This window comes from Augochlora pura, chromosome 8 (assembly GCF_028453695.1).
Source record: "Augochlora pura isolate Apur16 chromosome 8, APUR_v2.2.1, whole genome shotgun sequence".
Classification (NCBI taxonomy): domain Eukaryota; kingdom Metazoa; phylum Arthropoda; class Insecta; order Hymenoptera; family Halictidae; genus Augochlora; species Augochlora pura.
Window position 1 is genome coordinate 3,590,521 of NC_135779.1, and position 20,514 is coordinate 3,611,034.

General features: G+C 45.0%; 1 protein-coding gene and 2 long non-coding RNA genes across 9 annotated transcripts in view; 2 read left to right on the top strand and 1 right to left on the bottom strand.

The window, feature by feature from the left end:
* Nucleotides 1-21: 21 nt before the first annotated feature.
* LOC144474146 (early estrogen-induced gene 1 protein) overlaps nt 22-20,514 on the bottom strand; it is a 71,896-nt gene continuing 51,403 nt past the window's right edge. For 3 of the 5 annotated variants that reach the window (XM_078188726.1, XM_078188728.1, XM_078188727.1), the window contains exons 3-9: nt 13,364-13,484; nt 13,096-13,286; nt 12,768-12,973; nt 12,423-12,645; nt 10,292-10,972; nt 5,837-6,042; nt 22-5,706 (exon numbers count right to left, since the gene is read on the bottom strand). In XM_078188726.1, the coding sequence (XP_078044852.1) occupies nt 5,585-5,706; nt 5,837-6,042; nt 10,292-10,972; nt 12,423-12,645; nt 12,768-12,973; nt 13,096-13,286; nt 13,364-13,484 (1,750 nt within the window). In that variant the 3' untranslated portion in view covers nt 22-5,584. Of the gene's footprint in view, nt 5,707-5,836; nt 6,043-8,342; nt 8,496-10,291; nt 10,973-12,422; nt 12,646-12,767; nt 12,974-13,095; nt 13,287-13,363; nt 13,485-20,514 lie in introns of all 5 variants that reach the window. The other 2 variants (XM_078188731.1, XM_078188730.1) reach the window with 2 other exon arrangements.
* Nucleotides 6,064-19,961, top strand: LOC144474149 (uncharacterized). Of its 3 annotated transcripts, none has more exons than XR_013494701.1 (3): nt 6,064-6,913; nt 11,904-12,010; nt 12,239-12,374. It is a non-coding gene; the product is annotated as an uncharacterized LOC144474149 (long non-coding RNA). The 3 variants fall into 3 exon arrangements; XR_013494700.1 differs by having other exon boundaries at nt 6,064-6,846; XR_013494699.1 differs by lacking the exons at nt 11,904-12,010; nt 12,239-12,374 and adding an exon at nt 19,804-19,961.
* LOC144474150 (uncharacterized) lies at nt 12,534-13,369 on the top strand. Its single transcript, XR_013494702.1, has 3 exons — nt 12,534-12,672; nt 12,798-13,011; nt 13,139-13,369. It is a non-coding gene; the product is annotated as an uncharacterized LOC144474150 (long non-coding RNA).

Consider the following 20,514-nt stretch of genomic DNA (forward strand, 5'->3'; position numbering starts at 1 on the left):
GTGCGAATAAAGTAGACTGCGTGCTCTGATTTTCCAAGTGTTATTATCAGCACATGGTAGTTTCGCGTCCATCTCACAAAGTAAGGATCAGACAAACCGTCAACAATCAATAAATCAGAAAAAAAGACCGAAAACACGGACCTTACGGGCCGCGTACGGGGAGCCGCGACCCCGCTCGTCGGCCGCCTAGAAGCCAGTTCGAAAATAAGACTGAATCGTTTATAATACAATTCATAATACACAGAGACGATAACGAGTAGTCGTTACAATATTGTAAAATATCACAACGTTAATATCCGCTGGATGAGAACGGTACGGGAGCTTGGGGGTTGAGATAGTAAAAGATTGGTGCGAGGTGGGACGGGAAGAAAAGAAATGGTTCTTCTTTCATAAGAAAAGAATGGGGAAAAAACCCTGCTAACTCGCACGTGTTTCGGCTGCTTTAATTTGGAGCCTAACGCGACACGCGGAGCGGCGTGGGAACTTCCAATATCGTTATCGGGCCGTTCAAGGAACAACTGGACAGATCACTAGTCTCTACAAAAATTAGCCCGACCGAGGCTCTGCAATGGAAGGGTGCGACCACGCGGTCCGCGACCATCCTTTCCTCGGAACAATTTCAACGAAACGAGGACCAGGAGCTGACCGACGCGCGTTGTTCAAATAAAAATCTAGCTCTCAAGCTCTGAAAAAATAGAGCGCGTTGCTCGGCAGCTCCAGGATGATCTCTACAGGGTCCTCCGAGTCCTCTTGATCATCGAGACCCGCGCGAGCAGCCGAGATTGGTGACAAGCGTAAAAGAATACTGTACTTGTAATAGAAAGAAATAAAAAAGTAGGACGAAGGACGAACTGCAGGGTAGAACGAAGAATTTCGAGGCTCTGGCTCGGTTAAACAACTGGTTAGACGACTGTAACGACTTGACACTATCTTCAAAGAGTTTCTCACGCATCCGACAAGACCGCGGATGAAAATTGTCCAAGGATTCTATTTGGCTTGTATTCGGGGCAAAGCATGTTGACCGCTCGAGGTCGTTCATAGGCGTCGATCCCCACCATCGAGCCTCCACCAAAACGGGTCCTGATCTCTAGAATTCGTGAGGCGACCTTAACCTGCCAGCATCCCGAGTACTGGTTTGAAAATTCAACCTTGCCAGAGACTCGTCAAACTTCGAAGGAACTCAGTCACTGTTTAGGCGGCGCTAATACTGTCTTGTCTCGGTAACTGCCTTAGTACCACGTGACAGACATAAAACCTACAGAACGTACTTTTCTTGTTCGAAATAAAAAAATTCTAGATAGCGAAGACTGCTATTAAATTTAATCGATACGGAAGTTAATCAATTCATCCGTTTATGATGTTAAAAAGAAGAATTTCCTGTTTTTACCGCGTTTGGTACTAACTGCAGTTTTTCCAAAATTACTATCAATTTTCTGATATTATAAACGACACTGAAGCCGTGTAATAGAATTTTTAAGAGACGATTCTTTTTTTCAGATTCAGCACAATGATTGGTGATTTTATTAAGGCTGGTTCAAGCGACACAGTTACCAAGGCAGGACAATGCTGCGAAAAGGAGGGATACGATCCTCTGATGGGAATCAGTGCAAGGGGAAGAATTCAAGGAACCAAGAAAACCAAGGAAACAGCCGTTGCAGCGTTAGTTTACATGGAAATGAACACTGTTGCCTGTCCGAACCGTAGACGCGATCCTATGATCGATGATCACGATTCGTAGGACTGCGCCAGGTCCTCTCAGAACGAAACCGGAAACGAGGGGATGGGTAGCTAGATTGACTGTCGGAGCGAAAGCAGTTTGTGCACACGATTACTAGCTTGCCACACTTCTCTCCTTTTGTTCTTCTTTTTTTGTGGTTTTCTTTTGTTAAACGTTAATCTACGCCAGTGGTCTTCAAACTTTCCGCGCAATTCTGGATTTTTTAATAGTTCCGCGGGTCGCGAACAAAATCCCACAGAATTTTCAAAGAAAGATGAGCTAGACATCTAGACAGCTAGATACCTACCCGATGATGTTTTAGCGATTGTTCTACAGATGACGAGGTTTGAGAATCGAGATAAGAAAGAATCGACACCAACTGTTAGCCATTGTGCATTGTAGTAATAGAAAATAAAAGTATAGTCTACTTCGTTTGAAAACGTTTCGCTACCTTTCGCTTCATTTGTTCACTTTTTTATAAGATTGGCATATCGAAAACAAAACTGTGACTTTGTGTCTAGTAGTTTCTGGTAGTAACAAGTACCGAATCTTATGCCTAATTTGGCCCTTAAGGGGTCAATGTTTCGAGTCGTCGAAGTTCGAAGACCACCGATCTACGCGGAACCAGGGTTCAGGATTTAGGGGGGGCTGATCCATGCGAGAGGATCCAAGGACAGAGTTTGTCGCTCATGTTTCATTTTGTCTTTGATTCTTCGTTCACCGTTCTCTGGAAGTGCTCGCTGCTCTTCTCGTAATCTCAGACACACCTATATATACAGAATGGTTTCCCCGAACCTCTCGCTCCTTCTGTCGCTTCTCTCGTGTTTACTCTCGGAGCAGGTTCTCGGAGAGTCCTCGGGGGAAACACCGCAGCGATGAGAAGAGATGCAGCATCGGCGACGAGAATCTGCTTTTTCTCTTATGGTCACAGAGTCCTTGATATATTACAGTTTGATCGAGATCAAGCGACCGCTTCATATCCCCCCCGAGTTCTCTGTCAATCGGGTCTTTCAGTGTACCGTTTTTTGACAGGCGGTCGAAGCTTACCGAAGCGGTCGTTCGTTCACAAGTTCGCAAGTCGCACACATCTTTACGCGCCTCATCTTGACTCGCTGCGTCTCTTCCGCACGCGCTATACACACAACACCAGCCGTTTTTACCTACGCAACAATTACTACCGGCTATATATACAACGAATCGCTAATGCAGTCGCCAATCGCACCGGAACGAAAAACCGAAGGCGAGAGCTATAGTCCCTTTTTTTCTCTTGGGTGACGAGCGAAGAAGGTACTCTGGCTAGGGCTTCACACGGCTCCGAAAATAACTGTTGAAAACTGTTATACAATGGGTCTACTTAGGTGAGTTTACGAAAAACCTTTGCTTCAAATAAGTATTATCTGTTCCATATTATTTTATAAAAACGAATCTGATTTACAAACTGAATTAATCTTTGATGAAAAAGACTCATTAACTTTTTGCTAGAAGATCTTTTTCACAGCTACCAAAACTTTTTCTTCTACTAGAGAAGTTCATAAGGTGTGACTTATACCTGTCTTTGATCTCGAAGTTTATCATTAGAAACAACGTAACGTGTTTGTGAATTATTAAATCGACGTAGCAGGAAAAAGTTGCGGAATCGTTGATTACTGTGCAGTGTACTGTAACTTTAATTTGTGTGAATCATAATAAGCATGAATAAATGTATAGAAAGTGGCCGGCAACAGATAACAATTGCAAAGGTTTTTTGTAATCGCTTCAAGAACCGAAGCCACTGTTATAATAGTTTTCAAGCCCTGGCGCAGGTGCGAGAAAGATAGAGAGAAAAAGAGTGAGTGTACGTGAGAGAGAGAGAGAGAGAGAGAGAGAGAGAGAGAGAGAGAAAGAAAGAAAGAAGAGAGAATATAATAATTAGATAGTAATATCACGGAAAACGTCCAGCCTCAAGAATTAAATAATGTGGCACTGTTTGTTGGTGAATCTCGTTCCACCGACTCGAAGTGTCTACCGAATGGAATCGTAGCTCGTTCCCGGAGGTGTCGGGAGGTACAATTAGCAATATAGTTATCTCGCAGTCTCCTCAGAGTCTCGGTAATCTTTCATTATGTTCTCGCTTACAAAACGATCGTTAAACGGAAACGACGGAGCGGGCTTGAACGTTTGCAAAAAATTACCAAAGGAAAAACACTGGGCCCCGCCCGGGCCCCGCCAAAATATATGTATATATGTATATACTATATATATATGTATATATATATATATCAGTTATGTATATATATTACACGGAAATACTATAAAGTGGAGCGAATCCGAGAATAAAAATAAATACGTGGGTGGCGCGACGTCCACGGGCCTCGCGAGCGAATAGAAGAACCGATATAATTAATTAATTAACATACACGTGTACGTATTACGTATATACATATGTAGGTATATATTAAAAATTGTACCATGAACGATAGCAAGCGCGACCAAAGAAAAAAATCATTTTGCTCTTCGATTGATTTGCTTTTCCGTTTCTTCTTCGTTTTTGTACGTGGCGGCCTTGAGACCTCGCGCGCGAGACGCCGAAATCTCCGTTAAATCAGCAGGAATCTTCGTTAATTATCAGAAATCTCTTCGGTTTTTTTTATCATCAAAGCCCACTGTGTCTCGTCTCTGTCAGTGGCTATTCGTTCCGCGGACGACAAAGGAACCGTGAACACAAGCAGAAAGGAGAAGCATCGGCGGCCGGGCGGACGGGCGCGCGCACAGCTCGACGTTTGTTTAAACATTTACATTGTAAACCTAGTCCGCACCGGAAATCGATTTGTTTCCCTCACTCTCGATATAACTCTATACAAGGCTCGGTACGAGATACCTCTAAACTGGATCGACCGGCGCTTCGTTGGAAAAATCGGTGTGCCTCCGCTGAGAAATGCGCAGTGATACGAAGACAGTATAATGAAGGAGATTGAACCTGTTTAGCTACTGTTGCAACTTACTATGATTTCCGTCGCTTTGTTCATAAAATTTACAAAACGTAATAACATTGTTTCGACGGAGGCCAAGACATTTGAGCCCTTAGATGTACTTTAGAAACAGCGCTTGTATCGTTTGAGGAAATGATCATTTTGTTATGCAAATGAAATTTCTAGACATTTGCATCTACATTCGATAGTTACTTTCTACAATCCTGGCATACCTCCAATCTCTGCGCAATTCGGGGCGTGTCGGCACTTATTACAAAATGCAAATCCCGATCTGATCGGTCATTAACACTCTACCTACCGGTCCCTCTACCATCGCCCTTCTTACAAACCAAATAATCGAACGCCCATTAACAAATACAGCAATTCCATTCTTATACCAGCAGACTTGTGCACAATCAAACAGTCGAAATTACAGACTTCCGAACCATTCTTCAGCCACAGTTGCTGAAGAGTCTTCCGATAGTTAAAGTGTTAACTCTCTACTTCCGGTAGTCTGCGTTCGTTCGGATCATCGAGTCTCTGTTGATCGAAGCTTGACCGAGATTGAGCTCCGAGACGGTAAAAAAAGGCGAGGACAGAAAAATTTGAGCGTAACCGACGACGATGAGAGTTTGATGAGGACGAACGCTAGGCGACCGGAAACGAAGGCCGAGGGACAGGGCTACGCGAACGGAAAACGCGGAGAAGTAAAACAATGTTTCAGGGCGATAAAAGCTCGGGATGCATTCGCGTTCCGGTCGGTGTCTTCCTCCGTCTCGACGATTCCCTCGTCCAGCATCGTTGTCCTCGGCAACTACCGGGGCTCGCAGGCCTCGTAGACGAGCTCTGGCACCAGGGCCAACGAGAACGTGGCGCTGGCCTGTCTTGCATACTGCCTCCTCGTCGTGTTAGCTTCGTGTTACCTGTTGTTCTCCTCCATGACCACCTGCTTGAACACACCAGCGGGCATCTGGCTTTTCACCTCGTGACTGCCCAGTGCCGTCGTTCCATCTTTCGCGATGAATAGCTGGAGTCCGGTCGCTGCAACAAACAAGAGGATTTTAATTGATGTTCTACGATTAAAGCAAGTCTCTATTCTCCAATGTATGTATATTCCTATCCTCGTTATTCTTTATTTTATATAAATATACTGGATGAAGCGGACACTCACTCTCGGAGCTTTCGAGGACCGCCTGCTCTAGATTCGTTGCTTTGATTAGCTCGTCGATGAGGGAATCCGGGTTCGGCCTGGTGACCTCGACCCTGCAGAGGATCGGGTTGCCGGCGCCGTCCTCGGCCTTTTTCCTGCGCTCTAGCGCGGCCTTCGCCCGGTCCAAAGATCCTGTTTCACTAAGGCCCGAGCCGCCGGAAGGATTTCTGCGAAAACAAACGTACGGCAAAGGCCCGTTAACAATTAGTCGGTCCGACGTCCTTGATCTTAAAATTTTAAATTCGCGTGCACTGGTGCGGAAACAAAGCGTTCATCTCCGCTGCGATCACAGTCACGGAGATAAAAAAAGAAACTCGGAGCAACGTTCAACGAGGCAAGGTACTCGCTCGAAGTTTGAATATTTATGCGTTTTCAAGTATTGACGATCTTTCAAAGAAGTGATGACTTGACGACGTGACCGCATTGCATTGTTTTTTGCACAAATACTCCACGCCCGTTATATCGGAGCCTGTTGTTTCACAGCAGTAAAATCAACAATATTTGGGCCGAATTTACAAAAGGGTTTATTTTTCTGGAAGTGGTTTGTCCAGCAGAAAATGACTGAAACTCTATTTTCGTTCCTCATTCTTCAACCTCTTTAGACCCATGAAGTTTGCCCGAAGACATAAATCATGTATCACGTGCGTGAACATTTGTAACGCAAGAAAACCAATAAATATGATGTTTTCCAATTGTAAATACATTAGTGTTCTTACGACCATTACGTAATAACAATAAAGAATAATTTATGCCTAGAAGAATAGTACTGAAAAATTGTTTTGATAGTTGTCGATCAGCGTCTGAATCACGTGTACTGCTGTGAAACCTTCAGTAGCTTAATTTCGCGCCCAGTGCTGTAACATTGATTAGAATATCTCGGCGACACATCGCGTGCAATAACGAGCTTTCTTCGATGCAAAAGAATGGAGAGGATTATGCGAGAGGTGCTGCGACGCGAACGAAACGAGAAGGTCAGAAGCGTCGGGGGTGATTGCTGCGGGAACGAATGCTGCAATGGAAGCGCGTGGAGCGGGATCGGTAAACGAAACTGACGAAAATGTCAGAGATTATGAAAATGGCGAAAATGATGAAGAAGCGTGCGCAAGAAGAGAAAGCTAGTTGTATTCTCGCGAGTACGGAGGCGACGCGTGGTTCGCATGCAATGGGCCGGCTCAAGGGGTTGATCGTGACCCCAGAATCGATCCGAGGGATCAGACTGGACCTGTTCAAGGATCCGGATGACGATGATAAGCGGTTACGGCGCCATTCTCGCACGATCTCGTCTTTTGAATCGGTCTTTTCCTTTAAAACGGATCTTGAACAGATCCGAGTCGTGCGTGGAGCATGCGAAGCTTCACGTTCGAGACACTCCGCTAAGCAAATGCTAACGGTATAAATTACGCTTCGAGGAAGCTGAATCCCAATGAGCCGCAAAAAAGTCGACGGATAATTTATATGAGAATGTCTGGCTTGCGCAAAAAATTATATATAAGCTATGATCTTTAAACCCGGCACAAAGATACAGAACGTTTACATATTTAGGAATGCGATACTTTGAACTTGAAACGTTACACATATTGTCCAATCTATAAACGATAATTTCGTTGTTCCTGTTGCTCGAACAGAGATTCAGCTCGACGCGTTGCTTTGTGCTTTTCAAGGCAAAATCGCAAGCGCTTTAATTTCTCAACGCGACTATCTCACAGGCAGAAACTTCGCGAAGAAGACTTCTTTGAGGATGACACCTCACGGATGACTGACCGTTGTCTCAGTCTAAATTTATTGTTTCAATTAGTAATAGGTAGGCCAGATAAATATGTTTTCTCAGTCAAAGAATTAATCGCTCCGACGATGTCTTCAATGTTAGAAATTCTCGGACTAAAGTAAACGAGACGACTCGGTCTTTGTATAACGCAAACAATAACAGATTTAAAAAATCTCACGAACTAGATCATAAAATTACGATGTATTTGCAATCGGAGGATTCCTATTGCAGTCGGTATAATTAATCAATAAATACCGCGAGATGTCAACATCTATCGGTACCGGTTGCTGCATTTACATTTCCGTGAATACGAGACGGTAAAGCAGAGAGGACAAGTTGGCCAGACCTGATAAGCGTTCGAAAACCTCTATCTCTCGTAACCATATCGTTGATTAGCAAAGTCCTGTGGCGAAGTTTGCCCCATACCGAACAACAGCATGAAGGATTAAAGTACTCTAATCCCCCACCCCCCATAGCGTCCCAACCGCGAACTTTTTAGCCGCCAATAGCACAAATCAGATTGCACGAGAAAAAGTGCGACGCCTGGGTAGCAAACTTGTTATCTCTGCAGAGTACAAGCCACGGGGGACACCACACATGTACACACAGGAAGATAAAAAGACAGAGAGAGAAACAGAGACACCCGAGCGCACACACACGCACAAAGACGAAGGACAGATTAAGACGAAAGCATGGACTGACGGTGGGGTTATGCTGTTTCGGTGCTGGGAGCTCGGTGGAACGACTTCCGGTACTCCTAAAGAGGACTCCTCGGAGTCCGCTGGGCTGGTGGCGACCGTAGCCAGCTTGCCCCCCGCCCCGTCCAGCAACTTCCGGTGGCCTCCGCCAATAGCCCTGCAAGGATTCACAAAGCCATCCAAACTGGAAGCAAAGCTACACTTCCTCTCCTCCGACCCTTTTCGTTTCTTCCTTTCCCGTTTCTTTAACGTAGCCCCGTTTAGCAGGATTTATCTCGCAGGCTGCTCTAATCCCTCACCCTCTGCGACCCCTTTCCAAGGTAAATTGCTTCCATTCTCATTTATCTAACTAATCATCCTTTAATTTACAAAACTGTACAATCACCGAGTTCCTCCTGATAAATTTCCCAACTAAAATTGCAGACCTTAATTTCTGACCATCTTTAAGGCTGCGCCCAGCGAAATACATCCCGTCTCTTTGCTTTATACATTAATCACAGTTTAGGGTCACCCTCTACGCGTTTCACGGATGCATTCCGCTTGCGTCTCGCGACCGTGATAAATGTTGAAAAGGCATCGAACAGTATCGATTCTAAAACAAATGTAACAAGTTCGATATGGTTCGAAGCGAAACGAAATGCATCCTTTGCTCTAGCGAAGCTATATTACAGATACACTTGGTCTCAGACGAGTCAGGATAAGACTGTAGCCTGTCTTAGAATCGGAAACCGCGGAGAAACGATAACGCAAGCAGGTTGTCCAGCGCGGAGAAGTGTCAAAGGTCCCATTTGACGTGGTTTCGTGAGAAAGGTAGACATGTTTTGGTGGCAAGTTCGCCCCTGCCTTCAATGTAGCAGCTCTAATCGACTCACGGTTAATGAAGCGAAGCGACAGCTCGTCTCGTAGTAGCTAGTTTGTGTAGGTCGATGTGAGAGTGTGTCTCTGTCGTATTCGGTTGGTGACTATCGCGACCGACAATGATATAGATCAAGCGTTACAGCCTATATCGGCGCAGATTTTGTGTCTCGATCGTTGATCGTCTCGTTGCAAGCATCGTTTCAAGGAACTTCTTGATACAATATAACACAAGCATGTGAGAAACAGAAGCGATGTTTGAGGCACACGATTCGTCATACATCTTCGGATAATTTTCTTTGTAATTTTTTGGTTGACCCAGCATTGTGCAAAAGTTTCTCGGCATATCGTGTGCCTCTAACTGAAAACAAAATCAATTCAAATCGGAACAAAAGATAACGGTGGTCGGAGACAGGACTTTTCTGTTAACAAATCCAGGGAAACTGTACAATATGACGTTCGCAGAACTCGTCGACGGTTAAGGTTTGATACAGGGTGCAACCAGAGCGATGATCACTGTTTCCAGAATGAATGAATATATATCTGTCTCTGGATCGGTGAACATTTTGGAGAACTGCTAGTATCATAAGCATAACGTTGTATACTAAATCTGTTTGAGCTTTAATGACAAGTTTGAAGCAAATTCCCAAATGTCTACCGTTCAAGAGGTGTAGATTGGATCCTGGAAGCAGCAAGCATTTCTGTTGCCAACCTTGTGACGCAAGGAACTCGTGAAGCAACGTTGATTGACAGTGATGGGTACAAGTTGTTTTATTGACTATATCTCACAAGAAGTACATTCTTTAAAATTCTAGCTTCGGAGATTGTTACCGGATGTCAATGAAGCGAAAATGTCTTCCGGACTCTCTTCACGAAATAGAACCTGATTCAGATTTCTAAATGCATATTGAACTTGATCCCATCACTAGCGTTTTAATCCCCAAACAGGGCAACGGCCAGGCGAAAGATTAGAATCCTTAAGCGTAGAAATCCGCCTCGGAAAAAGGATAAATGATCGAGGACAAACGGACCGACTCGAAGAAAAACAAATTGGTACAAGAAAGAAACTGGTAAAAGTCGTTTACGAATGAAACCTACCTGAGGGTTTGACCGGTCGTCACGGAACGTAGCGAGGCTCTGGGGTTATCGGGCCTATGAAGAGGATCGGGGGAGGACACGGCTCTAGCTTGATCGGCCAGTCGCAAGACCGGACTGATTTTACCCTTCTCGATGCAGTCGCAGGTCTTCGAGAAGGTTCTCCAACCTGGCTGACCGATCCTCGGTTTTGCGACTGACGCGGCCACGCTGTTGCAATGCTGTTGCCCGTTTCTGTCGTTACTGATCGTGTTGCGTTCGTTTCGTAAATCGAAGCTGTTTCCCTCGAAATTTTTACGCGAATGTCGCGGCACGTCCTGCGGCACCTTGAACACATCGACCGCCTCGTCGTTATTGATATCGGTGTATCCAAGGCGGCCGACGTTGTTCGTCATACCGTTCCTAGAGCCTATGATCTCGTCCTGATGCTTGCTAGAAGACAAACGCGCCGCGACGTTCGAAGATGTCTTTGAATTTCGCATATTCGATTTGCTATCGCGAGACGAAACTGGACTCGAACCCGGCCAGAACCGGTTGCGCGGGTCCAACAGCATTAAGGAAGATGAGGATGGGGAGTCGGTGCTGTCGAGGCCAGTCTCAGGCTGCCTCGCAGCTTGATGACACGACCCCAGATTCTGGGAAGGGTTCGGGATACGTGGAGCCCATACCGGCCAGGAGGGTGACCTATAAAGATCACAACATAAATATTGAAGCATGCAAAAATTATAATAAACCCGCGAGTACGTTTGTTGAAACGAAAAGAGGATGAACTAGGTGCAGAATCAAAATGTGTACATAGGATGGACCGGTGGCACTGAATACATCGATACTTGTTGCTGCCTTACAAAAATTCTGGAAATTCCTCTGCTTTATTAAACAGGTGTCAATAGCAATAGTAAAACTTAATTGTGAATGAATCACCTCTGGCGACGTAATCTAACAAGCAGGTAAAATAATGTTTGATGTATCGCCATTATCCAAAAGTTCAACATTACATATTCAAATTTATACAAATTATTGCTATTGACGCATCTGATCGACAAGACAGTGAATCTTTAACTAGAAGTTTTGCAAAGCTACAGGTATCTGAAAAATTCAGGAGCACGTGGGCGGATCCCTCTGTGCAAAAAATATATGTACGAGATTCCAGAGTCTCCGGTTAAAGAAAAAAAACCAGACAGAAGAAGTTTTCCTCGGAGAATTTGATGCTTTTCCAGCAACAGCCGTCCGCCGGTCGCAAGTTAGATCCGCAATATGTGTCGTATAAATGTCAATACCTTCCCGTAATCATACGTGAGAGAAATTCGGCATTGTTAATGTCGTGTACAACTGTTTCGTCAAGCGATAAAGAAATTTTTGTAATGTTACTAAGAGAAAGAAAAAGTACAGAGTTATAGATAGAGAAGCGTAGAATTCGAAAAGCGAGGTAGTAAGCGGTCGAGAACGCCTGTCATGGTGTTAGAGTAATTGTTAGTGCGAGTTGTTAGAACGTTTTGCAATATCCTGCGTTGAAAGTGTATCTCTTTCCAGACTAGCCTCTTGATTCTTAATTGAGAGAACTGTCGAATCGATTGACAGGTGTGCTATTGATTCGTATATGTAAATTTCTCCATAGAAATCCCCTCGAGAATCATGCTCGCTTATCGTCCACGTCGAATCGGAAATGTTAGAAGAGGTAGTCGACCACGGTTTTCGGATCGACGGAACGGACGACGTGTCCGGGTGAGTAGCAAGCGATTAACCTCTTGCCCTATAACATTATACTACAGTACTATTCTCGGCTTCTATGTGCCTAATATTGAAATCACACAAAATTTTACAAACATTATGCTTTTACTGCAATTAATTCTTTAGTCTGTAAAATCTATTTGTTTCCCATTCCAATTCTTACAAACCTCCACAAAAATCCGATATCTACATAGAGTCGATGCAACTGATCCTTCTTTCTAGGGTTAATAATTAAGGCAAGAGGTCGAATGAGTCGCGGGAGTGATCGAGATATATGTGTTATTGGAAGTATCGAGAAGAGAACTCTGGACACGGTGTGATTGGGACCCTTGTGTTTCGTCGAGACCCTAGGCGGAATCTTTTCTCTGTGGCTTTCGCTTCTCGTGAGAGGCCGCGGTGGCCTTACCTAATGTGACCACTGTCACCACTACTGCTCTGCCTACTGTGCTGACTGTGTGAATTCAAGGACCCGTAGCCGGATCCTTTGCTCAGCTGGCTGGTATTGCTGCTGTTGCGAGAATGGCCCGACTCCGTGTGCGCTTCGGCCAGAGTTTCCACTGGAAGAACCGCCGAGGGTACGATCTCGGCGAGGGTCATCGGATCGTAGCACTCCGTCCCGCTAAGAAGCTCTGTAAAACCGCCTTCCCTTCAGACAAGTTTGTTTCCCTTGCTTGCCGTTGATTTTATAGAAATATTTAGTCTCCAGTGAGAAACTGTAGAGAGACGAAGAACATAAGCCTTCTAGTATTACCCGATGTAAAGAGGGCAGGCCTCTTTTTAGGAAGACTGCCGAAACCGCTGCTGGCGCTGGCTATGCTGCCAGCTAACGAACCGCTGGATACGTAATCCTCTCGGTTAGGACATCTATCCGTCACGGCCACCTCGTCAGCCGTTAAGCCTGGTACACCTGGTACACCTGGCACTGCGAGCTGCATTTGGTTCAACGACGGAGAGGGCCTAGAAGCAACGGTCTCGTTAATCACAAAAGAACAATGGTACAACTCTATTTTTCTTAGTGCTAAGTTTTTCTTAATTTTATTCTTAACTATGTGCTTTGTATTAGAGCAAGTAAAGCTTACACTTTGAACAGTATATCTCCAGACAGCACGTTCATCTTGATAGACACGCGCAGCATGGAGTTATCCTGCCGATGTCTCGCGTCGTAGCCTTCTAGAAGGCACCTCGTTTTGCAGAGTCCAGCTCCAGCAAATTCTGCGAGGTTCAGGTCGGTGAAGCCGAGCTTCTGGAAGGACCTGCCTCCCTTCAATTCCTGCGAGATCAAACGGACTATTAGGAGAGTGTCGAACGAGAAGAAATTTGTTTCAACTGGACTAAAACAATAACTACCTTTCTGACTGATATCCTCAATATACACGGGTCCAGGACACAGGTGGATGCGTTAGCACTCATCTTGCAGAGAAACTCGAACTTCGCGTTCCATCTGACCGTGTGCTCTTGCACCTCCTCTCTGGAAAACAAAAGAAACAATCGTTATTACTAGATCCTCATTATCAGATTATAAAAATCATTCGCGAGTTTGGCATATTTGTTTGCTAAGCTACTATCATAAATCAGGAATTTTTTACGTTTGTTTAAGTGAAGTGTTTTGATTTCATCTACATTTACGGCCGTTTACAGCGCTTTATGAGCCATTGTACGTGCCATTTTGCGGTCTTAAGCGGTATCGATACAATCAGGAAATCCGATCAAGGGACAACAGTGACTCAGAATTCGAACCTGAAGCGATACCGTTGATCTAGGTTTGGTGATAGCACCAATGAACCGTTTAAATGAATATTCAGAGTACTCCGCATCCGGTAAGGGAGCTTCCGGCCGACAAACACGCGCGCGCCGCCTATCAAATCGTGTATACAAAGGGCTGAATTATACGTTGTCATTGTTTATGCTTCCCATGGTGCGGAGTAAACTGCCCTGATCGAACGGGAATATTTTCATTGCGAAGAATTGCTGATTACTCTACTCCTTGGTCTAGCTTAGCTATTTCCCAGGCCCATCTTCAACATTGAATACATTTCTTAATCATAAAGAGGAAAGCGAATAAAAGGAGATAAAATATCTAGGTTCTGAATGTTTAACAGTCCCGGATATTCTCCGAGGACCGCTGCAGAACCTCGGCAGCACTCGAGGCGTCCAAGCATGGCTGCGAATACGACTATTATGCGAGTGCCGCCGTGTTCTCAAAAAGAACAGACAGAAATGGAGTGTCCAAGTGAATCCGAGGATTTTCGCGAGTTTTCCGAGCGACTTGGCGACCATAAACGGTCCCGCTCGTAAATGTCATCGCCGTGGCAAACCCCTCTAACCGCGAACAACCAGAATATCGACCTTGCGAGAAGCGGATGTAGCACGAAACGCTGTCCGTGGAGAACGGAATAATAAAAATACTTGTCCCGAGGGGCGGATGGAAGGAAGCAGAGAAATCGATGGGGAAACGTTCCTGCTCATGCACGGAAAGACAATTCAAACGCCATGAAAAACCGAGGGACCCTTTGTTAACCCTTTGCTAATGAATTTATCTCAAGATAAGGGTGCGTCCCTCCTACCTGCTTCATCCTCACAGTTTTAAGGTACAGACTCAGTCGATTGAAATTTATGTGGGATCAACTCAACCCCGGCAGTTTTAAAAGCTATTCAATGTTCAATTTTAACCAAAAGTGGACGAATTTTTATGCTCTTCTGTTAGTAATAAGGAAACATCGACATTTTTTATTGTTAAGGCCTCTCCTTATTAAAATTAAATATTTGTAGATGGATAATGACCATGGTAAAATTATCCCCACATTGTTTCCCTAATTCGCGAAAAATTAAAGTGGTTTTCATTTTATGATCAAACAAATATTGCTTCACAATCCTTGTGTTTTCGAAAATGATGTAGAGAAAATAAATAGCTAACATTCCCAACTTTTACGATGCAGCTTCGAGAAGAACGACAACCATAAAGCGTGATGCAATTGAAGGTTCTTGAATCGTCACTGTGCTTCTGGAAAGCGTGTTTTCCTCGGTATAGGGAGCATACTAACAGGATTGGCCGGCTTAGCGGCGTGGTTATCGGGAAGCATTTTTGATCGAAAATAAGATTACCAATTAAAACGCATCGTGCACTTGGCAGTGCCGGGCGCGTCGGACAAGTTGTACGAATTCGCGACGGAGCTTACAATGCATTATTCCGATCCGCCTTTATCGGAAAATACCATTTCCTCGACATTGTGGTACGCTTCGCCCGTGACCCGACTCTAACGAGTTTTCTATTACGGTTTCTCCGCGACGCGTTCACCTACTGGGTCAGTTGGGGCCCATCCTTTATGCCGAAACTACCGAGAGAAAATCGAAAAACGCCATGTTAATTCTGAAATTGTTGACACTCTACGAAGTCTCTTAATTCGGTCGTACATTACAATAAGACTGTAATCATTTCTATAAAGCATCTCACGTGGCTCTTAATTCTCAGTTCTTAACTTTGTTCCGAATACACGCTTTCATATCTCATTTTATAAAATTAAAAAAAGTATTTCTTCGTCATATATTTCGTAATATATATTTATCGACCTATCACCAAATTGAAGCTATTGTTGTCGCAGCATTGGAACGAAGGGGCTCGTTCGATTGCACGCGACAGTATCCCGGCAATTCCAATAATTGCAAGATAAACGATCCAGCGGCGGATCCGACGGATCCGGCGACGATTGTTTCGCGCTTTCGGTTTCGTTGGTTATCGGCCGATTCCCAGGGCAGCCTCGTTATCAGCGGAAATCCCGACGGAGGCGGGTGATCCCGGACAAAATTAGCCGAGCATGGCGCACGGGTAATTTTTAGAAAGTTTTAATCGAACAGATGCATCCTGTCGGCGCGATTAAAGGTCGGATAGTGGGTCAGAAGAACGGGACGGGCCGTGCACAAGCTCGACGAGAACCGATAACAAATTACGCGTCGGTTGCCTCGTTGTTGCGTGCATCCTGGCACCGTGCACACACGATGCACGTTGCACAGGGGTCCACCGCCCGCGCCCTGCGAAACGAGGAACGAAGGATTATTAACGAGTCCGGGTTTCGAAAACCAATTAACCGCGGGGTCCAGTCTGCGCTGCCGCGGCGGGGCCGTGTCTCGTTGCAACAACGTTCAAGGTTAATTAACTCGAACGTCCGGACGGAAAATAGGAATTGCAAATGAGCTCGCGGATAGCCCAGACGGAAACTGGGGCAACGGATTCCGCCGGAGATGGTCCCCTTTCGCGTGCGAAGAACACGCGCTGCAACAATGATAACGCGAGTAAAAATAAATATCCGAAAAGGGAATATGCAAATCTCACCGGACGTCCGAGAACGACCTGTCCAAATAACTGGCCAGAGACTGTGTCGCCTCGCCATGGCCCAGCTAACTTGAAACAGCACTCGTCTTTTCCAGGGTTGAACGATTTATTAACGAAATATATGGTGTAGCCTTAAGGTAACCTCCGAGGCCCGGTTACTATCCCCTATTCCATGTTAGAGGATCCTAAATTTTAATCCGTATTATATCCGAACCGAAACTCTGACTATCCATTACTAACATTTCTTTAAATGTTCATGTTTCCACATTCCTCTTTATACTAACTGGTTATTCCGGTGGAATAAAATAAATATCAGCAAACTGGCGACCTACTTGTTCAAAGCATATTATCAAGCGGAAGGATCTGGCGGAGAGGATCGTCGGCAGAATGCAGTGCCCGCAAAGTGAAAAATTAGGGGATTTTTGTCTATCTCGGTGAAGATAACCTAATCGGGGTGTCGCCGCTCAAGAGTTAACGAAGCTTCCTTTTCCTCTCGGTTCGCGGCGAGAGCCTTTGATCCTCGCTAGCAAAGGCGACACGGTATTTCCGGCGTAACTCGGTCATCGGGAAGCGCAAGGATTCGTGACGAGGCATCGGGACCACGAATTACGGGTCGCGGCAAGTGTCCCCAAGCACCTGAATATCGATGCTCGACGAGGGAACAAGCTACGCCCCCATTTCCTAGCGTCAATGAGAGAGAAACGTCACCGCGTAAAACCCCGACCGAGCGACCCGTGTCTCTGCAATTCCGGCCGACCCTAATTCCATCATATTTTCCATTTGCTCGTTCGAATCTCTCTTTCTCTCTCTCTCTCTCTCTCTCTCTCGCGCGACAGCCCCCCTCCCTCCCCCCGCCCCTCTGTCATCCTCTCGTGAACACGAGAGCTTCCGTGATATTACACCAGGGACCCTGTTAAACGCTCGAATCGGAGAACGCATGAAATAAATTCTGGGCTACGTGTTTAACACTTCGAGAGTTCTGTCAACCCTCTGGAATATTCACTGACGTAATGGAGTCTTCCCTCTTTAAAGCCGGTGCCGAGTGGGTTGAGATTGAATCAGCGGGTTCGAAGGAGATCGATGATACCCTTTAAGATCGAAACTTTCTTCTTCGAACTTCTTCTAATATATGTATAGTGTTTTCGTGCAACTTTCAAAACGGTGTAACTTTTTCATAAGAGGGCTAAGCGATCTAAAATTGTTGAAACTGCTAGAGGGATCATCAAATCGTACTCTGCTGGGATGATAGACAAACTGAACAAGGAAATCGGTTAACATTTTATAAGCTGCGAACAAGTAAAGATTACAAAATCTTTAATTTTTTAATTTAGATCGCTCGATTCAATTGTAAAAAATTATACACGTTTTAAAAGACATACGAACATTTTTCAATCGTCTCCATACAGAAGGCTGAACCAAACACGCATAAATATTTGAAATACTCGTATTGCTAACTGTTTGATAAATGTATTACTCAGTATTGCAACAATCGTGCGTCGAAGTCTAAAACGGCACATAAAACGGGCGATGTCCCCCAGACGCTCGCCTAACTTTCGGCTCAAGATCCACAGCCAAGCTCGGCAAAGCGCCTTAACGGCGTATGACTCAATATTGCGTCACGCCAAATGCCGTCTCTTCTTGCATACAACTGCTTGTTACATTGCAGAAAACACGAAACGAGTGTTCCGGCCGAGTCTCCAAAATTTAATACGTTTGGATTATCGTCTGTCTAAGAAATTTCATGATGGATTCTGGGTCGGCAGACGAGTGCCGAGATCCAGCGAGATAAAAGCATCTCCGATAGTCTCAGAAGTTATCGGAACGGAATGCAACTTCCACGGCAACAGGAATAACTGGAATCGCGCGTAGAATGATGCACCGTGGATCGACTAGTGTTTCGCCAACCGTTTCGAAACTTGTGCAACGTTATTGCGTGCAGTTCGGCCAGCGGGAAAGGTTGCTGCAAAGCAATGGTCAGCTTAATAGACCTCTCTATGGATAGCTTAATCACGGCAAGGACGCGGTGCGCGCATTGTCCGCAAATTGATCTCACCAAATTGTTCTCCGGATCCCCTCGGAAGGGCGAGCCACGTCGCCCGCGATTAGGCATTCTCGAAACAGCATGGAAAGACGCACGGTCCCTAATTTCCAAGCTTGTCTCGCCCGGTAGTGGATTTGTACTTCGGGTGAGCTAATGTCATTATTTACTGCAAGCTCAAAAAAAATACACAGGACAACAAAGTTCTTAAAAAGATTTCTGTGAAGAACAAAGTTGGCGTGTTTTCTTTGGAACATAGAAAAATCTAATTGAGAGACTCCACGAGTGAATGAAATAAAAGAAAAAATATCAGAATACATAGTGTAAGGTTTTTTCCGAGTATGAAAGGTAGAATGGTCGAGAGTGCCAATCATAAAATACAGAATGAATGAAACGGATGTTAAGAGAGTGTTTGGGCGGCTTCGGGTGACCAGGGATCGTTGTATAGGTTCCTCGAGATTTTATATTTCGCTTTTAAAGAGGATTTTCAAGACGACTTTTGGTGATTTCTTTTTAGGCTAAATGCTCCATCGCGCGTCGAATTAAATTGCTCGAACGCGTCGGTCTCTGCGCGTTTTATTCGGTAGTTGCATCGTTTAGAGAAGTCGCTCTCCAGCGAATAAACGTTTGTTGGACAAGCAGCGTCACAGTTTTTCGGCATCGCGTCGCCGACCGTCGCGGCGCGCCACATTTGTCGAGGGCTGACGTATTTGGAGCAACCGCTCGGTCGAATATCGTCGCCGGTGTCGCCGCTGCAACGGCCAGCTTCGTTCTGTATTATTTCCCGAGGTGTCCCCCCCGCGCGATCCAATTTTCCGCGATCTCGAGAACTAGATCCCGATCGATCTCGGGTACACTGATTTATCCAGTTTCTCGGAACCGATAAGGTAGCAGATAAACTGATTTTCTCGCGATGGCCTGATAATAGACAGCGCAGATATCCGTCGGTATTGAACCGATTTCCAGAAACGTCATATCGGAAACACATCTGTCAAACTGACAAACGATACACGTGTCGAGGAACCAGAGCTGTTCGGATCTAATCTAAATCATCGGGATCGACGGTGATCATTTGGCACTCTGCGCGCGGCTCATCGTAATCACTTAGCATTTTATTGATCAAGGGTGAAGCGCTTTGTTGGAGTGAGAGAATAATAACGTAACACACGAGGTCGAAGAACTTAAAAGATACGACATACACAGAAACCTCAATCGGGAAAGATACATTATATTTGGTTAGATTATGGAAGCGGGAGTATACGAATTATAGAAGAAATCCAATTAATCATAGTACTAATTTCAGACGATAAATAAATGATTCAGGCCATTGAAAAATTCATAATGCGTTCTATGTAATTCTGGGAGAAAGAGAGAACGTTCTTCTCATCATTTCGGCTGATTTTTCCTTCGAAATTGTTCCAGGTCCCGCCATCCAAAGGTTAACATTCTCTGGAGATCAGGTTCGGGATCCTGTGATATTGAATTTCATCGCGTGTACTAGGAAAAACGGAGACTCTCAGGGACCTCGAGTATCCTGGCGGATTCTCGAGGGCACTAATGAAGAACGATAAGGATCAAAAGAAATCGTGGCGCCTGCTGAGAAATCGCAAATCTTCGCGTAGTCTCGCTAAATCCTGAAATCGATAGCTTCTAGTTCACAGGGACCACCGGTACGCAAATTTTCGTTGAACAGGGAATCTTTCTATAATGTTTCCACCGTCCCTATCTCGTTCAGCAATCTCAAAATGTATCTCCCTTCGTCCCGTCTAATAACGTTTTACGACCGACGCGGGTACACCCGTTCGGTTATCGTCCGGCACGCGAGCAAACACGTTAATCGCACTTCCGGGTGCCTTCGATTCCCTGGATACACGTGTGTTTTATCGACGAATCGGTGCCGTTTGCCGGCTACTTTTTATTGTGCGATCGTTGGTTGCTTGGCGACACAACTCCTTTCACCTCGGGAAACGAAACAGCTTTTTCCGAACAATGGCCGAAACTAAAAGCCACCAGTCGTACGAGCACCCGAATTCACGGAGAATTCCAGTAGCATTCAAGTTCAAAGTCTTGTATTTTTTCATAAATTTAACACTAGTAGTGTTGGTTTTAGTAGTGTACATAAATCAATCTAAG